Here is a 26447-nt window from a genome sequence, read left to right on the forward strand (position 1 = left end):
GCTCCAGTGATTAAATGGGTTCTTAAAGCCATAAACCTGGGGCATGGAGGGGTGGTGGTGTGGGAGCATGGCTGGTAACTAAATTAATACTACAATTTAAGTTTTTAAACTCTTTGAAATGCATGTTGATTAAGTCAAAATATTGACTCGCATCTCTGAAGAACGTTTCTCAAAGCATGTAAACATTCATACCCAGGACTAAAATAAATAGACATTCACTCCCTTTTTCTGTCTCTGCATTACATTAGTCTTAGATTGGTACTGGTCTCATTTTGAAGCCTTGTGTCAAATGGAATCTGTGATCATTGTGGGTATATTTGGCGAATGGAAGTCATGAAAATTTCAAATTACACCAGCCTTTTTTGAAGAAATAAAGCTCCTTCCTTGATGAGCAAAAGTAGGAGTGTCTGCACTGATGTGTCATATCCATCTGAGCAAGTTATGACTGTGTTACAGAAAGCATCCACAGTAGGAACTCTGCAAAGGCAGCACGTAGTAGTAAGGAAGTAGGCTGCAAGAAAATCCTAAGCAGCATTGCATACTAATGCACTGCATGTTCTTTAATTTTTACTTGCTATGTTGCTCTGGAGATTAAATATGAAGCCAATGATTATTCATTCATTTTGATAAGCACTCGAACCTTTTATGTTATAAAAATACTTGGCAGATTTTTATATCACTACTTGAGAGTAGTGATAAGTAAGTTGAGAATTGTGATAGAAAATAATCTAAAAGAATACAGAAGAGTATATAAAATTCATGTCACATGGGGTTTTTGCAGAGACTGGATATGGAATACACTTGAAGAGAGAACTACTCAGCTTATATAAAAAACTACTCGTTTCATCAAAGTGAATATAAAAAAGATTGAAAATTTAAAGTGAAAAATTCTTCAGAAGTAGAAGGCATGTGCTACTCAAAAATAATGGGTCGATCACAAACAAGGAAGCTCCCTTCCATTCTCCAGGACTGTTGAGAGCAGTTAATTTTTCTCTGCTAAAAATACAGTAAAGTTTGACATTGTTCAAATTCAAGGCTCTACCTGTCATACAGACATGCACTCTTGATGTTTTCACTTTACCATATCAGTCACAAACCTTATTTTGTGCTGTCATGCATTATCATAATAAAATTGTGTGGAACTTGCCCAATAGGCAGCTGAGATTTTCAGCCTATTAAACCAAGCTCTTAGACCTCCAATCACAAATTAATTTTCATTGAATTGTTCCAGAAAGGATGCATTTAAAAAAAAAAAGTACTCACTTTACCAATAGGTTGTTTTCTTGTTTAACTAGGTACTGGAGAATTATAACAAGGGGAAGACAGCTTTACTTGGTGCAGCAAAGGTAATGGTCAGCCCAACAGAAGTGGATTTGAATCCTGACATGATTATGCAGCAGCAACCCCAAGCAATAGAACATGGAGATCAAAGGAGGAACAGCAGTGTAAAGTAAGAACACACTTTGGTAAATGTACTAATGAAGCCACATCACAAGCCTAAAGCTGGATAGAATGCACGATATGAGTTGCAATACAAGACCTTAAGTATGTTTTTTTTTAAAGAGTTTAAAAATTAACAGAAGTTTAATAACTAAGCTGTGCTGCACAGTTTTAAAAGTGGGTAAAAAGGTTCAATACTGTACCTTCTTCTGTCCAGTTGTCACTCAGGAGTCCGATTTGACTCAGAACTAACTAGTTGTGTCACATGAATGAAATTGTCAGAGTTTAAGTAAAATTTACAGGAAGTCAGACTCGATGAAAAATGGAATCAATCTTGTACCTAGAATATATTAATTCAATTATTGTCATTTTATTTTGGTTCCTTTTTTTTAAAAAAGACAGCATCCTTCTTTAATACTCTACTCTTACCAAGAAATTAGACCCATGATCCACCTGTATTTCACTTGTAAAAAGCAACATTTAATTACCTGCATTCATTTCTGGTAGAAATCCAGTCACCAGTAAGTTAGACTGGACTCGATCATTCCTAATGCATATTTCATTATTGTACATAATGACATCAATCACTGTAGCCCATATAAATTAATTAACATCATGAAACAGATCAAAAGATCACTATACAATACCCTCATAAATTAACTTAGAATAAAATGAGGAGTATGTTATGTTGCAGCTAATGAACTGCAAGTGATTGAACAGGCAACTCCTCCCGAGTACAGGCTGTCACTTTATGTTTGAAGTAGCTTTCCATGGAACTTCTTTTAAGAAATTAACATACATAGTTTCTGTAAGGTTTAAGGCTTCTATGAACTGACACATGTAGGTCACTAGTACAGAAACACAACAGGTTCTGCCAATGCTGGAAATCTTAAGTATCAGATACAAAATGGTGGAAGAACTCAGCAAGACAGACAGCATTTATGGAGGGGATTAAACAGTTGGCATTTCAGGCTAAGACCCTTCACCAGGACTGGATAGGAAAGGTGCAGAAGTCGGAACCTCTTGATTAGTGAACATAATGAGTGTTGCTGATCATGGGCTTGGGGCCATTTGAGAAGGTGGGGATGAATCAACATATTGGAGGGAGGTTGCAAATCTGGTTGAGTGGTGCCACAACAATAACCACTCCCTCAATATCAGCAAAATCGAAGAGCTGATTATCAACTATAGGAGGAAGAAGCAGGAAATCCAGGAGCCAGTCCTCATTAAGGGAACAGAGGCACAGAGGGTCAGTAGCTTTAAATTCTTTGCTGTCAGTGTATCAAAGGATCTGACCTGGGACCAGGGTAAAAGTATCATTATAAAGAAGACACAATTACACCTTTACTTTCTTAGAAGATTGCATAGATTTGGCATGACACCTCATGCTTTAAGAAATTCTTATAGATGCACAACGGATGGCGGGGTGGAGATATGTCTCTACCAAAGGAGGTGAAAGGCACTCCTTCCCTCCATTTGCCTTCAGATCACCCATGGGCAAGGTGTAGCACCTGTTTAGCCCCTCCCACTCGATCAGGTCACGTGAAGCCAAGGGAGCAGGTGGTGGATGGTCGTATGAGGAGCAGGTACATAACACAAGTCCTGGTTATGTGATCACTGACACCAGGCAAACAATCTCTGAAGAATATTAATAATGGCTGGGGTCACCAGTCTTGTAAAGACACTGGATAGAAGAAGGCAATGGCAAACCACTCATGTAGAAAAATTTGCCAAGAACAACTATGATCACCCATGTCATATGACATGGCACATAACGATCAAAGGATGCACAGTGGAATGTATTTTAATTGGTTGCATCACAGACTGGCATAGATCTACTAATGCCAAGGAATGGGAAAGGCTACAGACAGTGGTGGATACAGTCCAGCCCATCACTGGTGAGGCACTCTCCAGCATTGAGTATATTTACATAGAGCACTGCCACAAGAAAGGAGCATCCATCAAAATGCCCATTCAGACCATGCCAACTTCTCACTATCACCATTGGGCAGGAGATACAGAAACCTTAGGATCTACACAACCAGGTTAAGAAATAATTATTACCCTACAACCATCAGACTTCTGAACTAGCATTGAAAGCTTCATTCGCCTCTACTCTGAACTGATAATATAACCTATAGACCCAGTTTCATGCACTCTTTACAACTCTTGTTCTCAGTATTACTTTTATTTGTGTAGTTTGTCTCCTTTTGCCATTGGGTTTTGTTTATGTCGAATCTAATCATGGAAGAATGCTATGAACAAAGGTAACCCTTGTAGTTAGTTTTCATAGATTTGACAAAGGCATTTGATACAGTAGGCCACCAAGCTTGCTGGCATTTATTGTCAAGACGTGGCTGCTCTATGACAAATCTGGCTGCTCAGCCACCAAACCAGCTGTTTATCCAGCCCTCCATAAAAGTTGATATCGCCCTTAAAAATAGCACTTTCCCTACCTTGGCAGCATTCCCTTCTCAAAAGCAGACATTGACTTGGAGATCAACCACCTCCTGAGTAGTGCCAGTGGAGCCTATGCAGGATGAAGGAAAAGAATCTTTGAAGACCGTGACCTACAGATCCGAACAAAGCTTTTGGTCTATAGAGCAGTCGTCCTTCCTACGTTACTGTAAAAGAGTTGAATTATAGACTACCTACAGTAAGCATGTGAAAGCCCAAGAACAATACGACCAGTGAGCCTTACAAAAGATTTTGAGGATCCACTGGAAGGACAGACACACTAACACCAGTGTGCTGGAGGAGGCCAACATGAACAGCATCTCCAATACAATAAAGCAATACCAACTCTGATAGATAGGTTATGTTATCTGGATGTCTATGTCTCCTCAAGCTGATCCTTTACTTAGTTGAAGGACTGTCAGTGAGCCCCAGTGGACAAAGGAAATATTTCAAAGATAACATCAAAATCAACGTGAAGAAATCCAACATTACATCTAAAAACTGGGAAGACATTGCACTCAATAGCTACAACTGGATGAAATCTGTTGAAGAGGGAGCTATGCTACATGAGAATGACATCCGGTGTGCTGCAAAGAACAAGCAGCAGCTGCGAAAGGACAGAAGGAAAGACCCACCCATTAACTGCAGCCACCACTTTCTATTGCTCACCTTTGAGTCTGCTCAGTGATCAAACAAAGATTCATGCACTAAAAAACCCCAACATCATCTCTCATCTCCATGGGAATGATTTTGATAACAGCCAATTGGAATACTATGTGCAGGTCAGGTTTATATACCTTTAAATAATAGCAAACTACAATAATGATTTCTTAAAACAAAAGTGCTTCAATTTTATTAGTTTTTATGTGAATTGCAATTTAGCAATAATGCTGCCATTTATCACTCCAAAATGCCTATTGTCCAGTTTCAGAGATTCTTATTCTGGCTGATACTGAGAAATTGGAAGAGAATCTAGACCATGAGAAATTTCAGATTTAAAACATTTCAGCTGCCAGATGAGTTTGAAGAGCTGAGTTTAAGTAGTTTAGAAAGTTTTGTTCCTGATATTTAAATAAAGGTATATGACATTGAAGGAATTAGATTGAGAGTGTATGCAGGGAGTAAAGAGTGAATGCTGTTATTTTTAATGATCTTAATGTGATAACATCGTTAAGACGTGCATGTAAATTAAACAAAGGCATAAAAAAATTATATGTGTGTCAGTTTTTCTTTTCCCAGAAACTAATGCATCTCTGGGCCAGACTATGTAATTAATTCCATTTCACCAAATAACTTCAGAGAGCTAGACCGGCAACTAGATATAACAGAAGTCGTTTAGAGAAGACTTTATATCAAATAATATCAGTGAAGATTCATGTGGTCTCCCAGTTTTGTATTGATTACAGAGGGATTGGAAAGTAATTGTCTCCCCAGTATGTCTTGTATTTTCGCTTCATTTTTTAAAAATCTTCCCTTGGTAGCAGTCATCTAAATATCTTGATGTAATGCTTTAAGCAACACAGATGTATATGGTATATTAGGGGTACTTCTCCTTTCTTAGCCTGTTGTGTTCATAACCTTTCATCACTTTACGTAAACTGAGTACATCCTGCTTTCCCTTTTGAAACATATTTCTGAATGCCTTCATGGCCCATGAGTTTGATATTGTAATTGCAATATCCAAGCCCAAAAAACTCTGATCATGAGTGATTTGATGTTGTCAGTCAGATATGTGAGATGATAAATGTAAAAAAAATTCAGATATTCAGCTGCAGGATACAGATGGAAATACTTAACGGATTACCATGTTGGAGCAGTGACTATCTGTAGAAACGCAATAGCTTTATTTTTGATGCAACACCCACAAAATGCTGGTGGAACTCAGCAGGTCAGGCAGCGTCTATGGAAATGAATAAACAGTCGACATTTCTGTCTGAGACCCTTCATCAGGACTGGAAAGGAAGTGGGGAGAGATGCCAGAATAAGGTGGAAGAGGGGAAGGATGACAGGCTAGAAGGTGATAGGTGAATCCAGGTGGGTGGGGGAGGGGGAATGTAGTATGAGGCTGGGAGGTGATGATTGTAAAAGTCAAAGGGCTGTCTGAGCAATTCAAATGGTAATTTTTTTTTGCTTTGATACTCATTCTTGTACCCTACTTCTGCAATATATTGGAATGTGATAATTGTTGACCTAAGTGGTATTTTTCTAGAGTTTCCTGCTTGATTTCTTTCAATTTGCTATCTATTTCTTTCTTTTCAAAAGCCCCATAACACCAGCTCTGGCCGCTTTTCTATACCTGTCTCATGTTTTTATTGTTTCTTATCCACCTCTTCTGTCACAAAGTTACTGAACAATAAATTTAGGTAATAAATGCTATATAAATATTGTCTTGTGCTAATAGCAGTTGATATTGGTATGATGTTAGCTACATGAGCATTTGTCCTACCACTGACATTAATTTTAAGTATAATGCAGCAAGAGGTAAGATGTCTATTTCCAACCTTAAAAGAATACCCGTTTAAATCAACATGACATTTTTGAATCAATTTATAACTTCTTGAATAGCATTGTCTGTTTGCTATAGGCTGGTGCTGAATTAACGGAAACTTCTCAGCTATGGTATCATTCTTGAAACATTGCTAAGTCTTAAAGCCTGTTTCAAGTTCTTCTGATAAGCGAAGAGGAGAAACTAATCACCAATGCACATTGATTTGGGATAAATTCAAACTAGGTGAAGCATATCAATATTATGTTAGAGGAGGTATATAAGAATCTAATGAAATGAGGTCTTCAGTCCATTTAACTTCACTCTCCCAGTGGAGTGAAGAGAATAGAGCCCAGTGGAGAGAATAGAGATGTGTTTACACTTATAAAAATCCAGACAAGGGAAAATCATAAATAAAACAAAGGGATGCCTAAAGGGAATCCTACCCCAAAAGAGGTTGGTACTTCTCTGTTCTTGAACCTCCCTCTACTGGAGAATGCTGATGGAAGCAGTGAGGAAGGCAAGCAAATCCTAACAAAGTAAATGAAATCTTCTCTTTTCAGTCTCCATAAAGAGTTACTCTTATTATTTTAGGAATGATTAGTATGTTCGAAAGAAATACTCACAATCTTGCCAACTTAAAAAGCCTGCAAAAAGGACTAATACCTATGAAAGATGATACAGGTTCCAAAAAAAAAATTGACGGTATGAAAATGACTTTGAAAATGCATCTAATATGTAATGAAAAAGAGTTGGACAGCAAATACAATGTGATTTGTGTGAAATACAATGAAATATAAACATACAATATATAGGCCATTCAGCAGCTCCTGCCTTACAAATCCTCAGACTTATTACTTTTTGGCAATTTTAAGCCTAATTCTGTCTTTAACTTTTCTCGATTGTTATGTAGGTTTACCATAATGTGCACCACTGGTTAATGTGATATTCCATCAAATTTATAGAATATGCAAAATACTATTGGTAGCAATGGTGCAATTACTGAAAGAAAAAGTGGATTTTGAAGCCAAAAAGATTTACTATCATTACAACCCTATACCCCACAAAGAAGATCTTGTATATGATCAGGCAACACACATCAAAGTTGCTGGTGAACGCAGCAAGCCAGGCAGCATCTCTAGGAAGAGGTACAGTCGACATTTCAGGCCGAGACCCTTCATCCTGAAGCGTCGACTGTACCTCTTCCCAGTCCTGAGGAAGGGTCTCAGCCTGAAACATCGACTGTACCTCTTCCTAGAGATGCTGCCTGGCCTGCTGCGTTCACCAGCAACTTTGATGTGTGTTGCTTGAATTTCCAGCATCTGCAGAATTCCTCGTGTTCTTGTATATGATGCCTAATTTGGTGTTTTTAATTGGCATCTTAGAACCCATAATAATTGTTTTATCTCACTTCTATTTTATACTGTCTTAATCTAGCCCCTTTCTCTACTTTGATAAAAACTTATTTAATTAAGTTATTGTATTATAATCTCAAAACTTCTTGTGTGTTTTTGAAGAAAATAAGCCCTAGGATATGACGTGGGTCATACAAGAAGCTTTTTGAGGAAAGTTGAATGTTTAAATTATATTTATTGATTTATTATAATTTATTGTAATTGGTAAATAAGTAAACAGACCATGAACAAAATATCTCAGAAATCAACAATATTTTTTCTCTCTACTTCAAGCAGGATGAAGGAAGTGGTGACTAATCCCATTCCTTAGTTCTGACAAGTCCCCGTCTCATTTTTCTGATTAGTTAATACAGGCAACTTCCATGATCATAGAAAGATACTGATATTTCTTACACAGTGCCATGGCGGTTAATGCAAAGCTATTACAGCTTGAGATGGAGTCCAGATTACAAATCTGGTGCTGCATGTAAGGAGTTTGTACATTCTCCCCATTATTGCATGGGTTTTCTCTGTGTGATCCAGTTTCCTCCCACAGTCCAAAGACGTACTGGTTAAGTAGGCTAATTGGTCATTGTAAATTGTCCTATGATTAGGCTAGAGTTAAATAGGTGGATTGCTGAGCAGTGAGGCTCCTTGGGCCAGAAGGGCCTGTTCCACACTGTATCTCTAAATAAATAATGAATGAATTAAAATATTTTAAAGATTGACATAAATGATTCAAGGTACTAGGCACTGTCAGAGGCAAGTTAGGAATATAGAGTCTGTAACTCAGATTAATTGGATGCCATGGATTCCAAGAATAGTATTTTCTTCAGGTGCACTTGATCTTTTTGCTGCACAGGTGTAGTTGGTGCACAAGGAGAAAACTGGCCCCTGACTAGTTTATAGTATGATTGAAAATCTTAAGTGCTGACTAGTTCTTAAACACATGTTTTAGCTTTAATGTAGCAAAACGTCAGGGCCTATCTTCCCTTCAATATGAATAAAGCCTAAAGCAAAAATGGAATAAAAGGAGAAATTGAACGTTGTGACAGTTTATGTAAATTACATGCTAAGACTTTAACCAGTTCAGAACTTGCACATCTATGGAATAGGAATATTTCATCTAGCCATATTTTGTAGTATGTTGACCACCAAATAAATCGCACTTAAGTACCTTGTTGACACATTAAAATGGATATCATTTAAAAGTTGCAATCAAGTGTGGAAGTTAAGAAATAAAGTGACATTAAATAAAGATAATTTCTTTAAGCTCAAATAAAACAATATCGTACAAACCCCATTTCCAGAGAAGTTGGGATATCTTCCAAAATGCAATAAAAAGAAAAATCTGTGATATGTTAATTCAAGTGAACCTTTATTTAAGTGACAAAAGTACAAAGAAAAGATTTTCAATAGTTTTACTGACCAACTTAATTGTATTTTGTAAACATACACAAATTTAGAATTTGATGGCTGCAACACACTCAACAAAAGTTGGGACAGAGGCATGTTTACCATTGTGTTACATCACCTTTCCTTTTACTAACACTTTTTACTCGTTTTGGAACTGAGGATACTAATTGTAGTAGATTTGCAATTGGAAATTTTGTCGATTCTTCCTTGATATAAGACTTCAGCTGCTCAACAGTCCGGGTCTCCGTTACCTGATTCTCCTCTTCATGATGCGCCACACATTTTCAATAGGAGATAGATCTGGACTGGCAGCAGGCCAGTCAAGCACACGCATTCTGTGTCTACAAAGCCACGCTGTTGCAGCCCGTGCAGAATGTGGTCTGGCATTGTCCTGCTGAAATAAGCATGGACGTCCCGGGAAGAGATGTCGCCTTGATGGCAACATGTCTCTCTAAAATCCTAATATACACCTCAGAGTCAATGGTACCTTCACATACATGCAACTCACGCATGCCGTGGGCCCCCATGATGCACCCCCATACCATCACAGATGCTGGCTTTTGCACTTTTCACTGATAACAATCTGGATGGTCGTTTTCATCTTTGGCACGGAGAACTCGATGCCCGTTTTTTTCCGAAAACTAGCTGAAATGTGGACTCATCTGACCACAGCACACGGTTCCACAGTCTTTCGGTCCATCTGAGATGAGCTCGGGCCCAGAGAACTCACCGGCGTTTCTCCTTGCGTAATACAGTTTTAAGTTGCATTTCTGGATGCAGCGACAGACTGTGTTGAGTAACAATGGTTTTCCGAAGTACTCCCGAGCCCAGGTGGCTATAATTGTCACAGTAGCATGACTTTTCTGTGCATATTTGAATCTTATTTTAACTCTGTCCCAACTTTTGTTGAGCCATCAAATTATAAATTTGTGTATATTTACAAAATACAATTAAGTTGGTCAGTCAAACTATTGGAAATCTTTTCTTTGTACTTTTGTCAGTTAAATAAAGGTTCACATGAATTAACATAGCACAGATTTTTGTTTTTATTGCATTTTGGAAAATATCTCAACGTTTCTGGAAATGGGGTTTGTAGTTGTTTCTGTGATCATTGAAAATAAATGTGACTTTCATTAATGTGATAGGCAAGCTGTTATGTTTACACAAAATGATCAGATGAATCAATTAACTCAAACCAGTTAAACAGTGTTTCATTCATAGTGTTGAATACAGAATTTCTGATAACCAAACTGATAAATCAGATATTATTAACAGATCTTGAAAACAACAAAAGTATCCAGAATCATCTTAAATTAACTCAGAAGTTTTCAATTAAGAGCAGTTGAAGTTCAAGTGTGAGTAGTCAGTGATGTTATTGGAATGCTTGGGGTAAAGATGGAGGTGCAGAATAAATGGAATAAAAATGTTTACCTTAAAGCTTTAAAAAAATTCAACAGAAATGCTGCTCAGTTTTATGTATTCATTCTGCCATGTCACTTTGCATCACAGCTACATTATGATGAATGTCTAAAGTTTAGACATTATCCAAATGTGTTCGCAAATAATTTGCAAGGTGCCTAAGCAGGATAAACATTTCTGGGAATCATCAATAGCAAGGAAAATGAATTGTGTACAATGAACATTTTGTGCATTTATTATTCACTGTAAATAAGCTAGAAATAGATAACTTTCACCAGGTAAACTTCTGATGATATTTTGTGTCTGTTCTATATTGTTGTTTCCAGACTGTATTAACAAAATCAAGGCAATAAAAAATAAAACTAACTAACATTCCACAATTGAGAAAACCTTGTGGATGACCAAATATCAAAGCCAAGGTTTTATTTCGGAGCCTGAAATAATTTCAGACCATCTATTTGAGAATAAGGGAAAGTATAAATTCTGTGTGATTCCCATGATTCATACCTCTTTGAAGTTGAAAGTTATTTAGATACTGTGGGAACAATAAAGACTGAAGGTATAAAAGACTAATGATGGGGTCCATCAAAGCAGACGTCATTGATTTTATTGAAGGGAGAATTTCTTAAAGAAATCTTAAATTTCAAAAATCTAATCCAACTGGGATTTCCAGCATCTGCAGATTTTCTCTTGTTTAAAATCTGCAGCTGCTAGAAATCCAAGCAACACACACAAAATGCTGGAGGAACTCAGCAGGCCAGACAGCATCTATGGAAAACAGTACAGTTGACATTTCGAGCTGAGGTCCTTCAGCAGGACTGGAGATAAAAGAAGAAGAGTAGATTTAAAAGGTGGGAAGGGAGGAGGGAAAAACATAAGGTGATAGATGAAACCAGGCAGGGGAGGGATGAAGTAAAGAGATACAGGGCTGGAGAAGGGAGAATCTATTAGGAGAGGACAGAGGGCCATGAAAGAAAGAAAAGAGGGGAGGAGCACCAGAGAGAGGTGATGGGCAGGCAAGGTGAGAGAGGGGAAAGTGGATGGGGAATGGTGAAAGAGAGGGTGGGGGTATTACCGGAAGTTTGAGAAATCGATGTTCATGCCATCAGGTTGGAGGCTTTCCAGATGGAACGTAAGTTTGAGAAATTGATGTTCAAGCTATCAGTTTGGAGGCTCCTCCAACCTGACTGTGGCCTCATCGCAATAGTAGAAGTAGTAATGGAATGGGAAATGGAATTAAAATGGATGGCCAGTGGGAAACCCCACTTCTGGTGGACAGAGCGTATGTGCTTGGTGAAGTAGTCTCTCAATCTATGTTGGGTCTCACCGATATACGGGAGACCACATGGGGTGCACTGGACACACCCCAAAACTCTGTTTTCCTCAGAAGGAACCCCCTTCTCCACTTCCCCCACCACCATTCTGCAATCCCGTCGCTCTCAAGTACTACTGCCAACTCTCGGGTTCTCAGAGACTCCATCTTCCTCTCATCCCATCATCCCTGAACACCTCAAACCTCCCTTCTCTTCAGACACTACCAACCATCTTCCCCCTTCTGATCCTAACACTCATCCATGTTGGATCTTCATTTTTCCCTCTGACCTTCCCCAGTCTGAGGCAGAACTTTCTGTCCTCAGTAAGGGCTTCACTTTTTTCCCCCTGGGCTCACACCACAGTGAGTTCTGCACCTACCACAACACCGAGCTTTTCTTCCGCCGCCTCTGTCTCCAAGCCTACATCTTTGGCAAGATCTCTTCACCCTACACCGATGTCCCCTTCTCCGGTCTTCACCCTCCTCCTCTTCCTGGACACCCCACTCTGGTCTTCTGCCTGCTGTGGATCTTTTTATTGTCAACTGCCGACATGACAGCAACCATCTCGACTTCAAAACTCTTCTCTCCAATTCCAGTCTCACTCTTTCCAAACGCTCTGATCTCTACTCCCTCCACACTAATCCTAACCTCACCATCAAATCTGCAAATAAGGAGATTGCTGTATTGGTCTGGCGTACTGACCTTTACCTTGCTGAGGCCCAGTGACAACTCTTAGACATATCTTCTTACTTACCCTTTGAACAGGACCCCACTAAGGAGCACCAGGCCATTGTCTCCCACACCATCACAGACCTTATTCGTACGAGGGATCTCCCATCCAGTGCTACCAACCTCATAGTTCCTGTGCTCGCACCTCCCATTTCTACCTCCTACCCAAGATCCACAAACCTGATTGTCCAGGTAGATCCATTGTTTCAGCTTGCTCCTGCCCCACTGGACCCGTATCTGCATACCTTGACTCTGTTTTATCCTCCCTAGTTCAGTCCCTTTCTACCTACATTGTGAAGCCTCACATGCCCTAGATCTTTTCAATGTTTTCAAGTTCCCTGGCCCCCATCATCTTATTTTCACTATGGGTATCCAGTGCCTATGCACCTCCATTCCCCATCAGGAAGGCCTCAGAGCTCTCAGCTCCTTTCTGGACACCAGACCCAACCAATTCCCCTTCACCATCATTTTCCTCTGTCTAGCGGAACTTGTCCTCACACTATATAATTTCTCCTTTAGTTCCTCTCACTTCCTTCAAACAAAAGGTGTAGCCGTGGGTATTCAAATGGATCCCAGCTATGTCTGTCTTTTTGTCAGTTATGTTCCAAGCCTATGCTGGAGTTCGTCTCCATTTTTCCCACACTACATCAATGACTGTATTGGTGCTGCTTCCTGCACCCACGTGGAGCTCGTCGATTTCATCAACTTATTTGGCAAGGGGATGGGAACCAGTATGATAGAGCTGAGGATGAGCCAGCAGATGATGGGTGTAACATGAATGTAAGGAAGAACAAGCCTATGATTGGGTACACATGCAGACAGAGCAAAGAGTTAAATTGTACCACAGAGGCAAAATTCAAAAGAATGAAGAATGCAGGGCTGAAGGTGCAGAATTTAAATGCAAATAGCATTTAGAATAAGGTAATGATCTGGAGGTGCATTAGAGATTAGTTGGTATGACATTGTGGGCGTCACTGAGCTGTGGCTAAAAGGAGGCCAAAGTTGGGAGCTGAACATCAAAGGATATAGTTTGTATCGCAAGGACAGGCAGGAAGGCATAGGTGGTGGTGTGGCTCTGTTGGTAAGAAATGGAATTACATCTTTAGAAAGAGGTGACATTCGGTCAGCAAATGTTGAATCTTTGTGGGTGGAGTTAAGAACTTGCAAAGGTAAAAAAAAGCATTATGGAAATCATATATTGGCCTTCAAATAGTAGCCAAGTTGTGGAGTTAAGATTGCAAAGGGAGCTGGAAAAGGCATGTAATAACGGTAATGACACAATTGTAATGGGGGACTTCAAGATGCAAGGGAATTGAGAGAATGAAGTTGGTGTCAGATCGCAAGAGGGAATTTACTGAATGCCTATGAGATGGCATTTTAGGGCAGCTTGTGGTAGACCCTACTTGGGGAAAGGCTATCTTAGATTGGCTGTGTAATAATTCAGATCTTATTAGGGAGCTTAACATAAAGAATCATTATATGATTGAATTCATGCTGCAATTTGAGAGGGAGAAGCATAACTCACATGTATCAGTATTGCAATGGAATAAAGGGAATTACAGAGGCATGAGAGAGGAGCTTGCCCAGGTGGATTGGAGGAGGATACTGGTGAGGATGGTGGCAGAGCAAAGATGGCTGAAGTTTCTGTAAAGAGTTCACAAGGCGCAGGATAGATATGTCCCACAGAAGATGTTGTTCTCAAATAGCAGGACTAGGCAACAGTGGAACAAAGGAAGTTAAGGTCTGCATAAAAACCAAGGAAAGGACATATAAGGTGGCAAAAGTGAGTGGGAAGTTGGATGATTGGGAAGCTTTTAAAATCCAACAAAAGGCAACTAAAAAAGCTATAAGAAGGGAAAAGATGAAATATATGAGAAGGCTAGCCAACAATATAAAGCAGGATACAAAAAGTGTTTTCAGTTATGTAAAGAGTAAAAGGGGGGTGAGAGCTGATATTGGACTACTGGAAAATAATGCTGGTAAGGTAGTAATGGGGGGCAAAGAAATGGCACATGAACTTAATGTGTACTTTGCATCTGTCTTCACTGTGGAAGACACTAGCAGTGTGCCTGAGGTCTGTAAGTGCAAGAGAGCAGGAGTGAGTGTCATTGTTATTACAAAGGAAAAAGTGCTAGGCAAAATCAGAGGTCTTAAGGTGGATAAGTCACCTGGACCAGATGGACTACATTCCAGAGTCCTGAGAGAGGTTGCTGAAGAGATAATGGATGCATTGGTCTTTATCTTTCAAGAATCATTTGATTCTGGCATAGTCCTGGAGAACTGGAAGACTGCAAATATCACTCCACTCTCTAAGAAAGGGGGAAGGCAAAAGAAAGGAAATTTTAGGTCAGTTAGCCTAACCTCAGTGGTTGGGAAAGGGTTGGAGTCTATTATTAAGGGTGAGGTTTCGAGGTCTTGGAGGTTAATGATAAAATAAGTCAAAGTCAGCATGGTTTCTGTGAAGGGAAATCTTGCCTGACAAATCTGTTACAGTTCTACAAGGAAGTAACAAGTGGGGTGGACAAAGAACAGGCAGTGGATGACACTTACTTGGATTTGCAGAAGGCGTTTGATAAGGTGCCACAATGAGGCTGCTTAACAAGATAAAATCCTATGCCATTACAGAAAAGATACTGGCATGGATAGCAGAATGGCTGACAGGCAGGAGGTAGCAAGTGGGAATAAAAGGGGCCTTTTCTGGTTGGCTGCCGGTGACTAGTGGTGTTCCTCAGGGATCAGTATTGGGACGCTACTTTTCACATTGTTTGTCAATGATTTATTTAATGGAATTGATGGCTTTGTGGTGAAGTTTGCGGATGATATGAAGACAGGTGGAGGGGTAGGTAGTGCTGAGGAAGCAATGCGATTGCAGCAAGGCTTAGACAAATTGGAAGAATGGGCAAAAATGTGGCAGATGGAATACAGTGTTGGGAAATGTATGATAATGCATTTTGGTAAAAGGAACAAGGGTGTGGTTTATTATCTAAATGGGGAGAAGGTTCAAACATCAGAGGCGCAGGGGGCCTTAGGGGTCCTTGTGCATGATTCCCAGAAGGTTAGTTTACAGGTTGAGTCTGTGAAAAAGAAGGCAAATACAACGTTGGCATGTATTTCAAGGGATGTAAAATATAATGATTTCAGGAATGAAAGGGTTACCATATGAGGAACTTCTGGTAGCTCTTGGACTTCAGGAGAATGAGGCGGGGATCTCATAGAAACATTCCGAATGTTAAAAGGCCTGAACAGATTAGATATGGCAAAGTTATTTCCCACGGTAGGGGAGTTTAGGATAAGAGGGCATGACTTCAGGATTGAAGGTCGTCCGTTTAGAGCAGAGATGCGGAGAAATTACTTTAGACGGGGTGGTAAATCTCTGGAATTTGTTGACACGAGCAGCTGTGGAGGCCAAGTCATTGGGTGCATTTAAGGTAGAGATAGATAGGATCTTGATTAGCCAGGGCATCAAAGTGTATGGGGAGAAGACGAGGGAGTGGGGATGATTGGAAGAATTGGATCAGCCCATGATTGAATGTTGGAGCAGACCCGATGGGCCAAATGACCTACTTCTGCTTCTATATCTTATGGTCTTATAAAAGCAAGGGGATAATGCTAAGATTTTGTAACACACTAGTCAAGCTGCACTTAGAGTATTGTCAACAGTTTTGGGCCCCATATCTCAGAAAGGATGTGTTGTCATTGGAAAGAATACAGAAGAGGTTCACAAGGATGATTCCATGAATGAAAGAGTTAACATAAAGTGGAGCATTTGGCAGTTTCGGGCCTGTACTCACTAGAATTTAGAAGAATGCTGGGGGATTTTATTGAAACCTACCGAATATTGAAAGGGTGGATGTGGAGAGGATGTTTCCTATGGTGGGGGTATCCAGAAGTAGAGGGCACAGCCTCAAAATTAAAGGGCAACCCTTCAGAGCAGAGGTAAGGAGGAATTTTTTTAGTGAGAGAGTAGTAAATCTGTGGAATTCTCTGCCACAGACTGCGATGGAGGCCAAGTCCATGGGTATATTTAAGGCTGAAGTTGATCATTCCCTGATTGGTCAGGGAATCAAAGGATATGGTATGGGGTTGAGTGGGATCTATGATCAGCCATGATGGAATGCAGAGCAGACTTGATGAGCTGAATGGCCTAATTATGCTCCTACGTCTTATGGTCTTGTGCCCCCAAACAGTCCTTCCAGATGAGGCGACACTTCACCTGTGAGTCTTTTGGGGTCATTTACTGTGTCCAGTGCTCCTGCTTTGGGTCCTGTATATTGGTGAGACCTGATGTAGATTGCGAGACCATTTCACCTTGCACCTATGCTCCATCAGTCAGAAGAAGTAGAATTTCCCATTGACCATCCATTTTAATTCCACTTCCCGTTCCCATTCCAGTATGTCTATATGTGGCCTCCTCTACTGTTATGATGGTGCCACACTCGGGTTGGAGAAATATCACCTTATATTCTGTCTGGGTAGCCTTCAACCTGATGGCATGAACATTGATTTCTTGAATTTCCAGTAATGCCTCCCCTTCACATTCCCATTCCCCATCCCCTTTTCCCTTTCTCACCTTATCTCCTTGTCTGCCCATTGCCTCCCTCTGGTGCTCCTCTTTCTTCCCTTTGCTTTCTTCCATGGACTTATGTTCTCTTCTATTAGATTCCAACTTCTACAGCCCTGTATCTCTTTCACCAATAACTTCCCAGCTCTTTACTTCACCCCTCACCCTCCCGGTCTCACCAATCCCCTTGTGTTTCTCTCTCCCCTTCCTCCACCTTGTAAATCTCATCATTTTTTTCTCCAGTCCTGCTGAAGGGTCTCGGCCTGAAACGTCAACTGTACTCTCTTCCATAGATGCTGTCTGGCCTGCTGTGTTCCACCAGCATTTTGTGTGTGTTGTTTCTATAATTCTGCTGCTGGACACTTTTATCTATTTCCTCACCATTGTTTTTTGAAGCACCTTTGCCTTGAGTTATATTTTTCATAGTACAAATATGTTGTATACATTCCTGGCTTTCCTAAGTTTGAAATGTTTAACCAAATTCTATAATTTTCTCAGGTTCGGGTTTAATTGTCCCTCAACCAAATACAAGTATACACCCCAACGAAACAGCTTTCCTCTGGGACCAAGTTGCAATACACATTACGAACAATCGCACAGAGCACATGTAGTACACAGAACTGTGACAGCAGAACAACATAGTTACAAGAAATTTTTTTAAAATAATATAGTCTAGTGCCTGAGTGTCATGGCCTGTAGATTGATGCTGCACGGATCAATCCTTGCATGTTTCTGCAAGGACAAGTTGCAGCAGTCCCTCATTCTGCACAAGTGCAGCTGCAGATGAGTATCATCTAGTTTGTCTTCCCAGGAGAGAATACTGGAGGGTAGCTCTGACAGGAAGGACCAGCCCCTAACCCAGTGGCACCACAATCAGTTCCTTGGATCTTTCCATCATGTCCCTAACTTGCGGCCTACTCCTTAATATGTAATTTTGCATCTCCCTTCCTAAATGCAGGAATACTCTTTATCCATCACTTCCCGCCTTGTCTCTTGGATGACTTAATTTTGATGTTCTCCTCCTCATCTCCTCCAAGCTTGAAGTGCCTTATTATCCATAATCACATGCAGTACTGGGATGAACCTTCAGTTAATGGATAATATACACTCAGTGGCCACTTATTTAGGTACCTCCTTTACCGAATAACATGGCTACTGAATGTTTGAGGTCTTCTGTTGCCTAGCCCATCCACATCAAGGTTCAATGTGTTATGCATGCAGAGATGCTCTTCTGCCCACAGCATGGTTATCTGAGTTACTGTGCCCTCCTGTCAGCTTGACCATTCTGGCCAGTCTCCTCTGACCTCACTAACAAGGCATTTTTGCCCATAGAATTGCTGCGCATTGGATTTTTTTTTTGTACAGTTCTCTGTAAACTCTCGAGATGGTTGTGCATGGAAATCCCAAGAGATAAGCAGTTTCAAAAATACTCAAACGACCTTGTCTGACAACAACAATCATTCCATGGTCAAATTCACTTAGAATACATTTCTTCTGTTCTTCTGTTTGGTCTGAGTAATAACTGAACCTCTTCACCATCTTTGCAGCCACATGATTAGCTAATTAGATATTTGCGTAATCAAACAGGTGTGCAGGTATACCTAATTAAGTGGCCACTGAGTGCATAAATGTAATCTTTTATTCTTCTAATAGCTGAGTATTTGGTTATCAGTATTATATAAACATTGTTAGAATTTTTAAATATAGCAGAACATTTCCAATGGCAAATATTACAAATGCTAGAGTCTTAGTGCTCTTCTTTGCGACACAGGTAATATTTTTGATTTTCATTCAGGTTGGAAACTTTGCCGAAATAAGACAGCACTCAAGGCCAAATCCATTTACAGTCAAGCAAAGGAGCAGGCTGGGCAGAAACAAACACCTGTGGCTCAAACTTAAACTGCAATAACATCAACCTGAGAGAGAACAGGCTATTGTACAAGATCTGAACTTTTTCAAAAGTACCATCTAGAATGTACTTGTATTGAGGTAAAAGAATGAAAGGAAAGTTTAAAAGAATGATAGTGTTAGTTCCCTATACATTATGTTAACTGTGACTTCCTATTAACTTTAGTTATAAGTACATTAGTAATATCCAGAATGCTTTTAAAGATGCTCAAACATACAGTGGAATAAGCAGCCAATTTTCTGCTGCAAAGTTCTTAAAATTTAGTCATTAATTAAATTTTAATTCATCTCTAATTGAGCCTTTGTTTTTGCCTAGTTAAATAGGCATGGCCTTGCTAAGTCTAAAGGTTACTTTCCAAATAAAAACATAACAAAAATTCTGTCTTTCAGAGTGTGACAGGTTCATATCAGATTAAATTTCCAATCGTTTATAAGACTCTTTATAGTTTGCTGCTTTATCTAATCCCAAATGTTTATTTGATGCAGACATACATCTTTTGCCTTTATCTTTGCTCAGTGCAAACTCAATTTTTTTCCTAATGTAACACTCGCTTCACCTAGCGGCTTAATATAGGGGGTGATAAACCCCTGCCCGGCCAAACTTAAGAAATCTTGTTTGGGTGGATGCTGCGTGGTGTCCCCTGTTACAAATCAGTACCCTGAAATAACAAACAGTACACAATATGCGATTAAACAATTAAGCTTTATAACTCTTACTTTGACTATATGGTTAGTAGAGATACAAAATATAAAAGAAAAAGGGCCCAGACCTTATTAAACAGTCTGTGCACAAAGTTGGGGCTCACGGTTTTCCCTTCGTTGATCCTCCGATCGTCGCTGCCCCTCGGACCCTCGCTTCGAGTCCACCCCGTCCGGTGGTCTACCAAATCTCTGCATTCAGGTCTTCTGTCTTCATCTCTCTCTCTCTCTCCCTCCGGAAAAAGCCCGCGAAATCAACTGCTTCCCAGAATCACAAGACAGGGCAACAAAATCCTGATTGGCTAACATGCATCCTTAGTCCTGTTAACTCCAGCCATAACCCAAACATTGCTGCTACAGGGAAACCATTACCTCAGCAGAGAACATTACAAAGAAGCCATTTCTCTCTCTGACAGTGGTGTCTGAAAAGAGGATGCTGTCCAAGTTGCATGCCATCTTGGACAATGTGTCCCATCCACTACATAATGTACTGGTTGGGCACAGGAGTACATTCAGCCAGAGACTCATTCTACCGAGATGCAACACAGAGCGTCATAGGAAGTCATTCCTGCCTGTGGCCATCAAACTTTACAACTCCTCCCTTGGAGGGTCAGACACCCCGAGCCAATAGGCTGGTCCTGGACTTATTTCCTGGCATAATTTACATATTACTATTTAACTATTTATGGTTTTATTACTATTTATTATTTATGGTGCAACTGTAATGAAAAACAATTTCCCCCGGGATCAATAAAGTGTGACTATAACTATGACTATTACTATTACATTTGCAGTGAAACCTTACAGCACTTTACACTCTCCCCCCACCAAATTTAGTCATGTCCTCATGACGTTGAGATAATTCACCAACCCTTCCTGCAAAACACAAAGCCCAGTCCAGGTGGAAAAAGTAGTGACGTAGCTCCCCAAAACAGTAGATATCACGCCCTGTTCCCCAGGCACTACATAGGCCAACCTATCCGGTGGTCTCCAATTCTCTGAGACCTCCATATCTCCTCACCTAACTCTTCAGGCTCAGATGCTACTGGGGATACTTCGGGCCTACTTGGCGAGTCCTCCCACGATCTATCACTCGTGTCCCCTTGCACCTCGGAGACTCGGAGCCCTCTGTCCCATGTCCAGGCCCCGCTTCCTCTCCTTCAGGGTCCCGCTGTAACCTAGGCTGCCCACAGATAGCTGCCCCCACCCCGCCCGCGCTTCACCTGGCTCAGTGGGAGAAGGGCCAGGAGTCAATGGGGAGTTGGTGAACAGCAGCATGTACCACACGTCCAGATCATCATTCTCTGAATCATGGGCGGGGCCCGGCCCAGCCTCTCCTGCTGTGGGCCCTGCAGTCACCCCGCATTTTCACAGAGTCCTCTTCCTAGGTGTAGGCTCCAAGTCGGGCTCTGGGTCTACCTGCACCTCTTGTCCCAGGGGCAACAGGTGGTTCCGATGGAGAATCTTGACAGGCCCGTTCCCCTCCTCTGGTTTCACCTGGAAAACTGATAGGTTTGGCATCTGACTCTCCACCATATAGGGTGTGGCCACCCAGCAGTCAGCCAACTTGTGCTTTCCAGGTAGCCCCAAATTCCTTATGAGGACTCGGTCTCCCAGCAGGAGTTGGGAGAACCTCACTTTTTGATCATACCTCCTCATATTTCCTCGATTCTGCTTGGCGGCCGAGACCCCAGCCAATTCATAAGCCCTTTTCAGCTCTTTCCTCATATCAGACACATACTTCAGCTATGGCTTCAGTGGTAAGTCACCCTTGTCAGTCCCAAAACAAAGGTCAGTGGGCAACCTTGCCTCGCACCCAAATATCAGATAATGTGGTGAGTATCCAGTAGCTTCATTTTGTGTACAGTTGTAACAGTGAACCAGGTGCCCAGTATGCTGCCTGCACCTGCTCTTCTTGCTGTCCAGGATCCTGACCATGTCTAGCAAGGTCCAATTAAACCTGTCAGCCTGGGGGTTGCCCTGTAGGTGATAAGGCGTGGTCCTCGACTTCTCAACTCCAAGCATGCCCAGTAACTCATAGATGAGTCTGCTCTCGAAGTCCCATCCCTGGTCACTATGTATCCACCTGGAAAGGCCATAATAAACGAAATACTTCTCCCATAACACTTTTGCCACAGTAGTCGCCCTCTGGTCCTTGGTAGGAAAAGCCTGAGCATATCTGGTGTAGTGGTCCGTTATGACTAAGACATTCGCCATGTTGCTGGCATGGGGTTCTATGGACAGGAAATCCATACGCACCAGGTCCAGGGGCCCTGCGCTCTGCAAGTGGGACAAAGGAGCTGCCTGCGTAGGCAGTGTCTTCCGCCGTATGCAGTGAATGCACAATGCACAACTTGCAGTATTCTTCAACCTCCGATTTCATTCGGGGCCAGTAAAACCGGTCTCTGAGCAATCCATAAGTCTTTTCCACCCCCAAATGTCCAGAATCATCATGAAGTGACTTCATCACAATCCTCCGATACTTCTTGGGCAGAACCTGCTGGAAATGCTGAGGTCGGTCCGGGTCCGGTATAAGATCTGGTTCTTCAACTCCAGCTGAAGCCATTCTTTCAGTAATGGAGGCACCGAAGCGTGTTTCGTCTTCTCCGCCTGAGCCATGTCTCTCTTTTCAACCGCGGACCAAATAGTGCCAATGCCCGGATCATCTCGCTGAGCAGCTGCCACTTCCCCAGAACTCAATTCCGGCAGCTGATTTGTCTTCAGAGCAGTCAGGTTACAGTAAACATGGGGTATGACATCATCAGAAGCCTCCAATTGATCCACAGCTCGATCTGGACTTTTCCTCTGCCTTCACGGTGATGGCAAACTGACACAAACACCCACTGATAACAGCCGACGTAACTCCATTCTCAACTCTGCCGCAATCTCCTCTACCGCTCCCCTGGGTAGGCTGTCTGTGGTCACTTTACCGCAGGGTACTACTACCGAAGACTGTACCCTGCTGAGTCCTCCCACGCCTCCGCCGTGTTCTCCTCTTCCCGTACCTCTCTGATCAACTCAACAAAAGATAGAGGGGGGCGCGTCTTACGAGACTGTCGGAGATCCCACACAATCCAGTCATGGGACTGGGCACCCCTGGCTATCTGGTCCATTCTTAACTGATCCACATCAGCCGCAAGCAATTTAGCTGCCTCTCTAGCCGAAAGATAAAAGCAGAAAGCTTCTACCCCTTCTCCTGACGCATGTTTTGAAACCCCACCAGGAGCTTCTTTGGGCTTCCAGTCAGACCAAAAGCAATGTCCAGTGCTTTCAGATAATTGACAGCTGTCGCTACAGGATAATTTAACCTGACAGTTCTGACAATGCCAGCGGCCCGCCCATTCAAACTTTCAACCAATCTCTGTCGCTTTTCATCATCCGAGCACTACCACTCATCTAACAACTGAGCGGTCCGTTCCGCCCACATCTCATACTCCTCCTCCCCTTTAGAGATGGGCGTTATTCCAGAGAATAGGTGGAGCCTGCCATAGCTGGGACTTGGAATCTGATTTTTCCATTTATTCGCCAGAGAAGTAAGGCGGATAATACTTCAGAATTTTCACTCTTCACCGGGGGACGTGGACTAATTAGACATTCCAAATCTTTCCCCTCACTCAACAATGATAGAATCCTGTCTTTGAAATCTCCACCCCCAGCTACTTCAGCGCTGGTCTGTCATTTTACCAATTTATAACATTTTTAAAAGATTAAATAGCTGATTTTAAAAATATTGCTTGGGAAACTTTAGATTTGATGGGTCATACGTACAGATAACCTGAAGAAACTGGGATTGCAAAATAATTGCAAATAGAATAAATTTCCCTCAGTTTATAGTACTCTTCTGAACCATGTTTAATCTGCACTATACTTAGTATTTCAGGGTAAAGTCAGCTATTGATCTTACTGTTAGTAATGTGCCTTCAGGTGCAATGGAATGAGCACTCTATTGGCTGTATTGTGTTCTATATGGACTTTAGCAACGCCTTTGACAAGGTCCTATGGGTAGGGCTGGTCCAGAAAGTTGAATCCAATGAGATCTAAGGTGACCTTGCAAACTAAGTATAATATTATCTTGCTGGTAGGAGTCAGAGTGGTCGTGAAGGGTTGTTTTTCAGATTGGAGGCCTCAGCCCAGTGCTATGCTGTTGGCATTTATGCTGGATCTCTGTTATTTGTGATTTATATTAATAATTTGGATGAGAATTTAAGACGGTATCTAGTAAGTTTATGGATGCTACCAAAATTTGGTGGGAATGTGGACATAGATGAAGGCTATCTAAGATTACGATGGGATCTAGATCAACTCAAAGTGGGTCAAGGAATGGCAGATGGAATTTAACTGTGTGAAGTGTTGCATTTTGGGAAACTGGCAAGGCTCTCCAGGATGTTGAAGAACAGAATGACATCTTAGTAGGTGTACACAGTTCCCTGAAAGTCGTGACACAGACAGGGTGTAGAAGATATTGTTTGGTACACTATCCTTCATCGTTTAATGAGTGCAAGAGTTGGAATGCTCTGTTATAGCTGCACAAATCATTAGCAAATTGCCAATTGATGGACGATTGTTTGCATTTCTGGTTGCCTTCCTATAGCAAGAACGTCATTCATCTGGAAAGAGTGCAGATAATTCACTAGGTATCCTGACTGGAGAATTTGAGTCACAAGGAGAGATTAGGTAGACTGGAGCTGTTTTTTTCCTGGAGTATAAGAGACTGCGGGACGACCTGAGATAAATAAAATAATGAAGAGCACAGATAAGGTCAGAGTGCTTTTTTTCCAGGGTAGGAGAGCCCAAAACTGGAGAGAATCGGTTTCCTGTAATACCATGGGCTCTTAACTTGATAAGCAGCCTCATATGTGGCACCTTGTCGAAGGCATGTGAAATTCCAAATATACAACATCCACTGTATCCCCTTAATCTATCCTACTTGTAACCTCCTCAAAGAATTCCATCAGGTTTATCAGGCAAGACTTTCCCTTAAGGAAACCATTGTGATTTTGTCCTCTCTTGTTTTGTGTCACCAAGTACCCCACAACGTCATCCTTAACAATCAACTCCAACTCTTCCCAACCATTGAGGTCAGGCTTACTGGTCTATAATTTCCTTTCTGCTGTCTTCCTCCTTCCTTAAAGAGTGGAGAAAACTTTGCAATAATGCCTCCACAATCTCAACCCGTTACCTCTTTCAGATCCCTAGGGTGCAGTTCACGTAGGTCTTTTTGAGCACCTGCTCCCTTGTCTGAGTAGCTGCACTCATTTCCCTTCCCTCACACCCTTCAACATCTGGCACACTGCTAGCTAGTGTCTTTGATAGTGAATGCTGATGCAAAATACTCATTTAGTTCATCTGCCATCTCCTTGCCCCCATTATTATTTCTGCAGCCTCATTTTCTAGCAGTCCTATATCCTGTTCCATCTCTCTTTTATTTTTTACATACAGTACCCGAAAAATCTTTTACTATTCACTTTGATACTGTTTGCTAGTTTGCTTTCGTATTTCATCTTTTCCCTCCTAATGATTCTTCTAGTTGCTTTCTGTAGGTTTTTAAAAGCTTCCCAATCCTCTATCTTCCCGCTAATTTTTGCTTTGTTGTTTGCCCTCTCTTTCACTTTTACATTAGCTTTGACTTCCCTTGTCAGCCACAGTTGTACTATGTTGCCATTTGAGTATTTCTTTGTTTTTGGAATACATCTATCCTGCATCTTCCTCATTTTCCAGAAAGTCACTTCATTGCTGTTCTGCTATCATCCATGCCAGCATCTTCTTTCAATTTACTTTGGCTAACTCATCTCTCCTCTCTCTTTCCTTTACTCCACTGAAATACTGCTACATCACACTTTCTCCCTATCAAATTTCAAATTGAACTCAATCATATTGAGGCAGCAATCCAGAAATTACTACCCTGGAGGTCCTGCTTCTCAGCTTTCTGCCTACTTCTCTGTTTATGTTGTACTTCTCTGAGTGAGGTTTTACACTTCTAAACACAAAGAAAGCAATAAGCAATTATATATAGTTTCAACAGTTATAAATACTTAACTTCAACATATTGAGTGTAGACAGGCAACTTTCTAGAATTACAATGGTTTCACATCTCAACTGATACGACATCTTTGAAAATTCAAATGCTATTGGATGGTCCGAAGAGTTGAACACAAAACTACAGACACTCAAGACATATTCCTTTTTTACAGCATTGAGAATGACTTCCTGATATGCAAACTGCAAAAATATTAATTGTCAAAGCAAACATTTTGAACTGTGCTTTAAGTGGCAGAGATGTATTTAATTATGCACTTATGCAGGAGATGGCCATTTAATACTTTGCCCAGTGTCAGTTTTGGGAACATAATGAGATATTATGTTAGTTCCAATTAACATAAACATTCATTTATTGTCTTACTTTTGCCTAGTTACAATAGTGTCAAATCAGAATGCCCCACACCCAATAGTGCATTTCATTGGTCTTAGCTTCAAATAACGCTACCTTGTTAGCCTTTTTTTTTGAAGACTGGTTCTCATTTTTATTATGTAGCCCTATCCCCTAACTCCTGGAAAGTATCCCATGCCTAATAATCCCTGAGAAGGAAGAAAAATTATTAGTAGTTTGTTTTGGAAATAAGTGATTT

At 41.1% G+C, this 26447-nt stretch overlaps 1 protein-coding gene across 2 annotated transcripts in view; it reads left to right on the plus strand.

The window, feature by feature from the left end:
- The window catches only part of dagla (diacylglycerol lipase, alpha), a 309507-nt gene that overhangs the window by 277779 nt on the left and 5281 nt on the right, over positions 1 to 26447 (plus strand). For both annotated transcript variants that reach the window (XM_072272422.1, XM_072272424.1), the window contains one exon: positions 1296 to 1450. In XM_072272422.1, coding sequence (XP_072128523.1) covers positions 1296 to 1450 — 155 coding nt within the window. The remainder of the gene's footprint in view (positions 1 to 1295; positions 1451 to 26447) is intronic.

The sequence above is a fragment of the Mobula birostris genome, chromosome 11, assembly GCF_030028105.1.
Source record: "Mobula birostris isolate sMobBir1 chromosome 11, sMobBir1.hap1, whole genome shotgun sequence".
Taxonomy (NCBI): Eukaryota; Metazoa; Chordata; class Chondrichthyes; order Myliobatiformes; family Myliobatidae; genus Mobula; species Mobula birostris.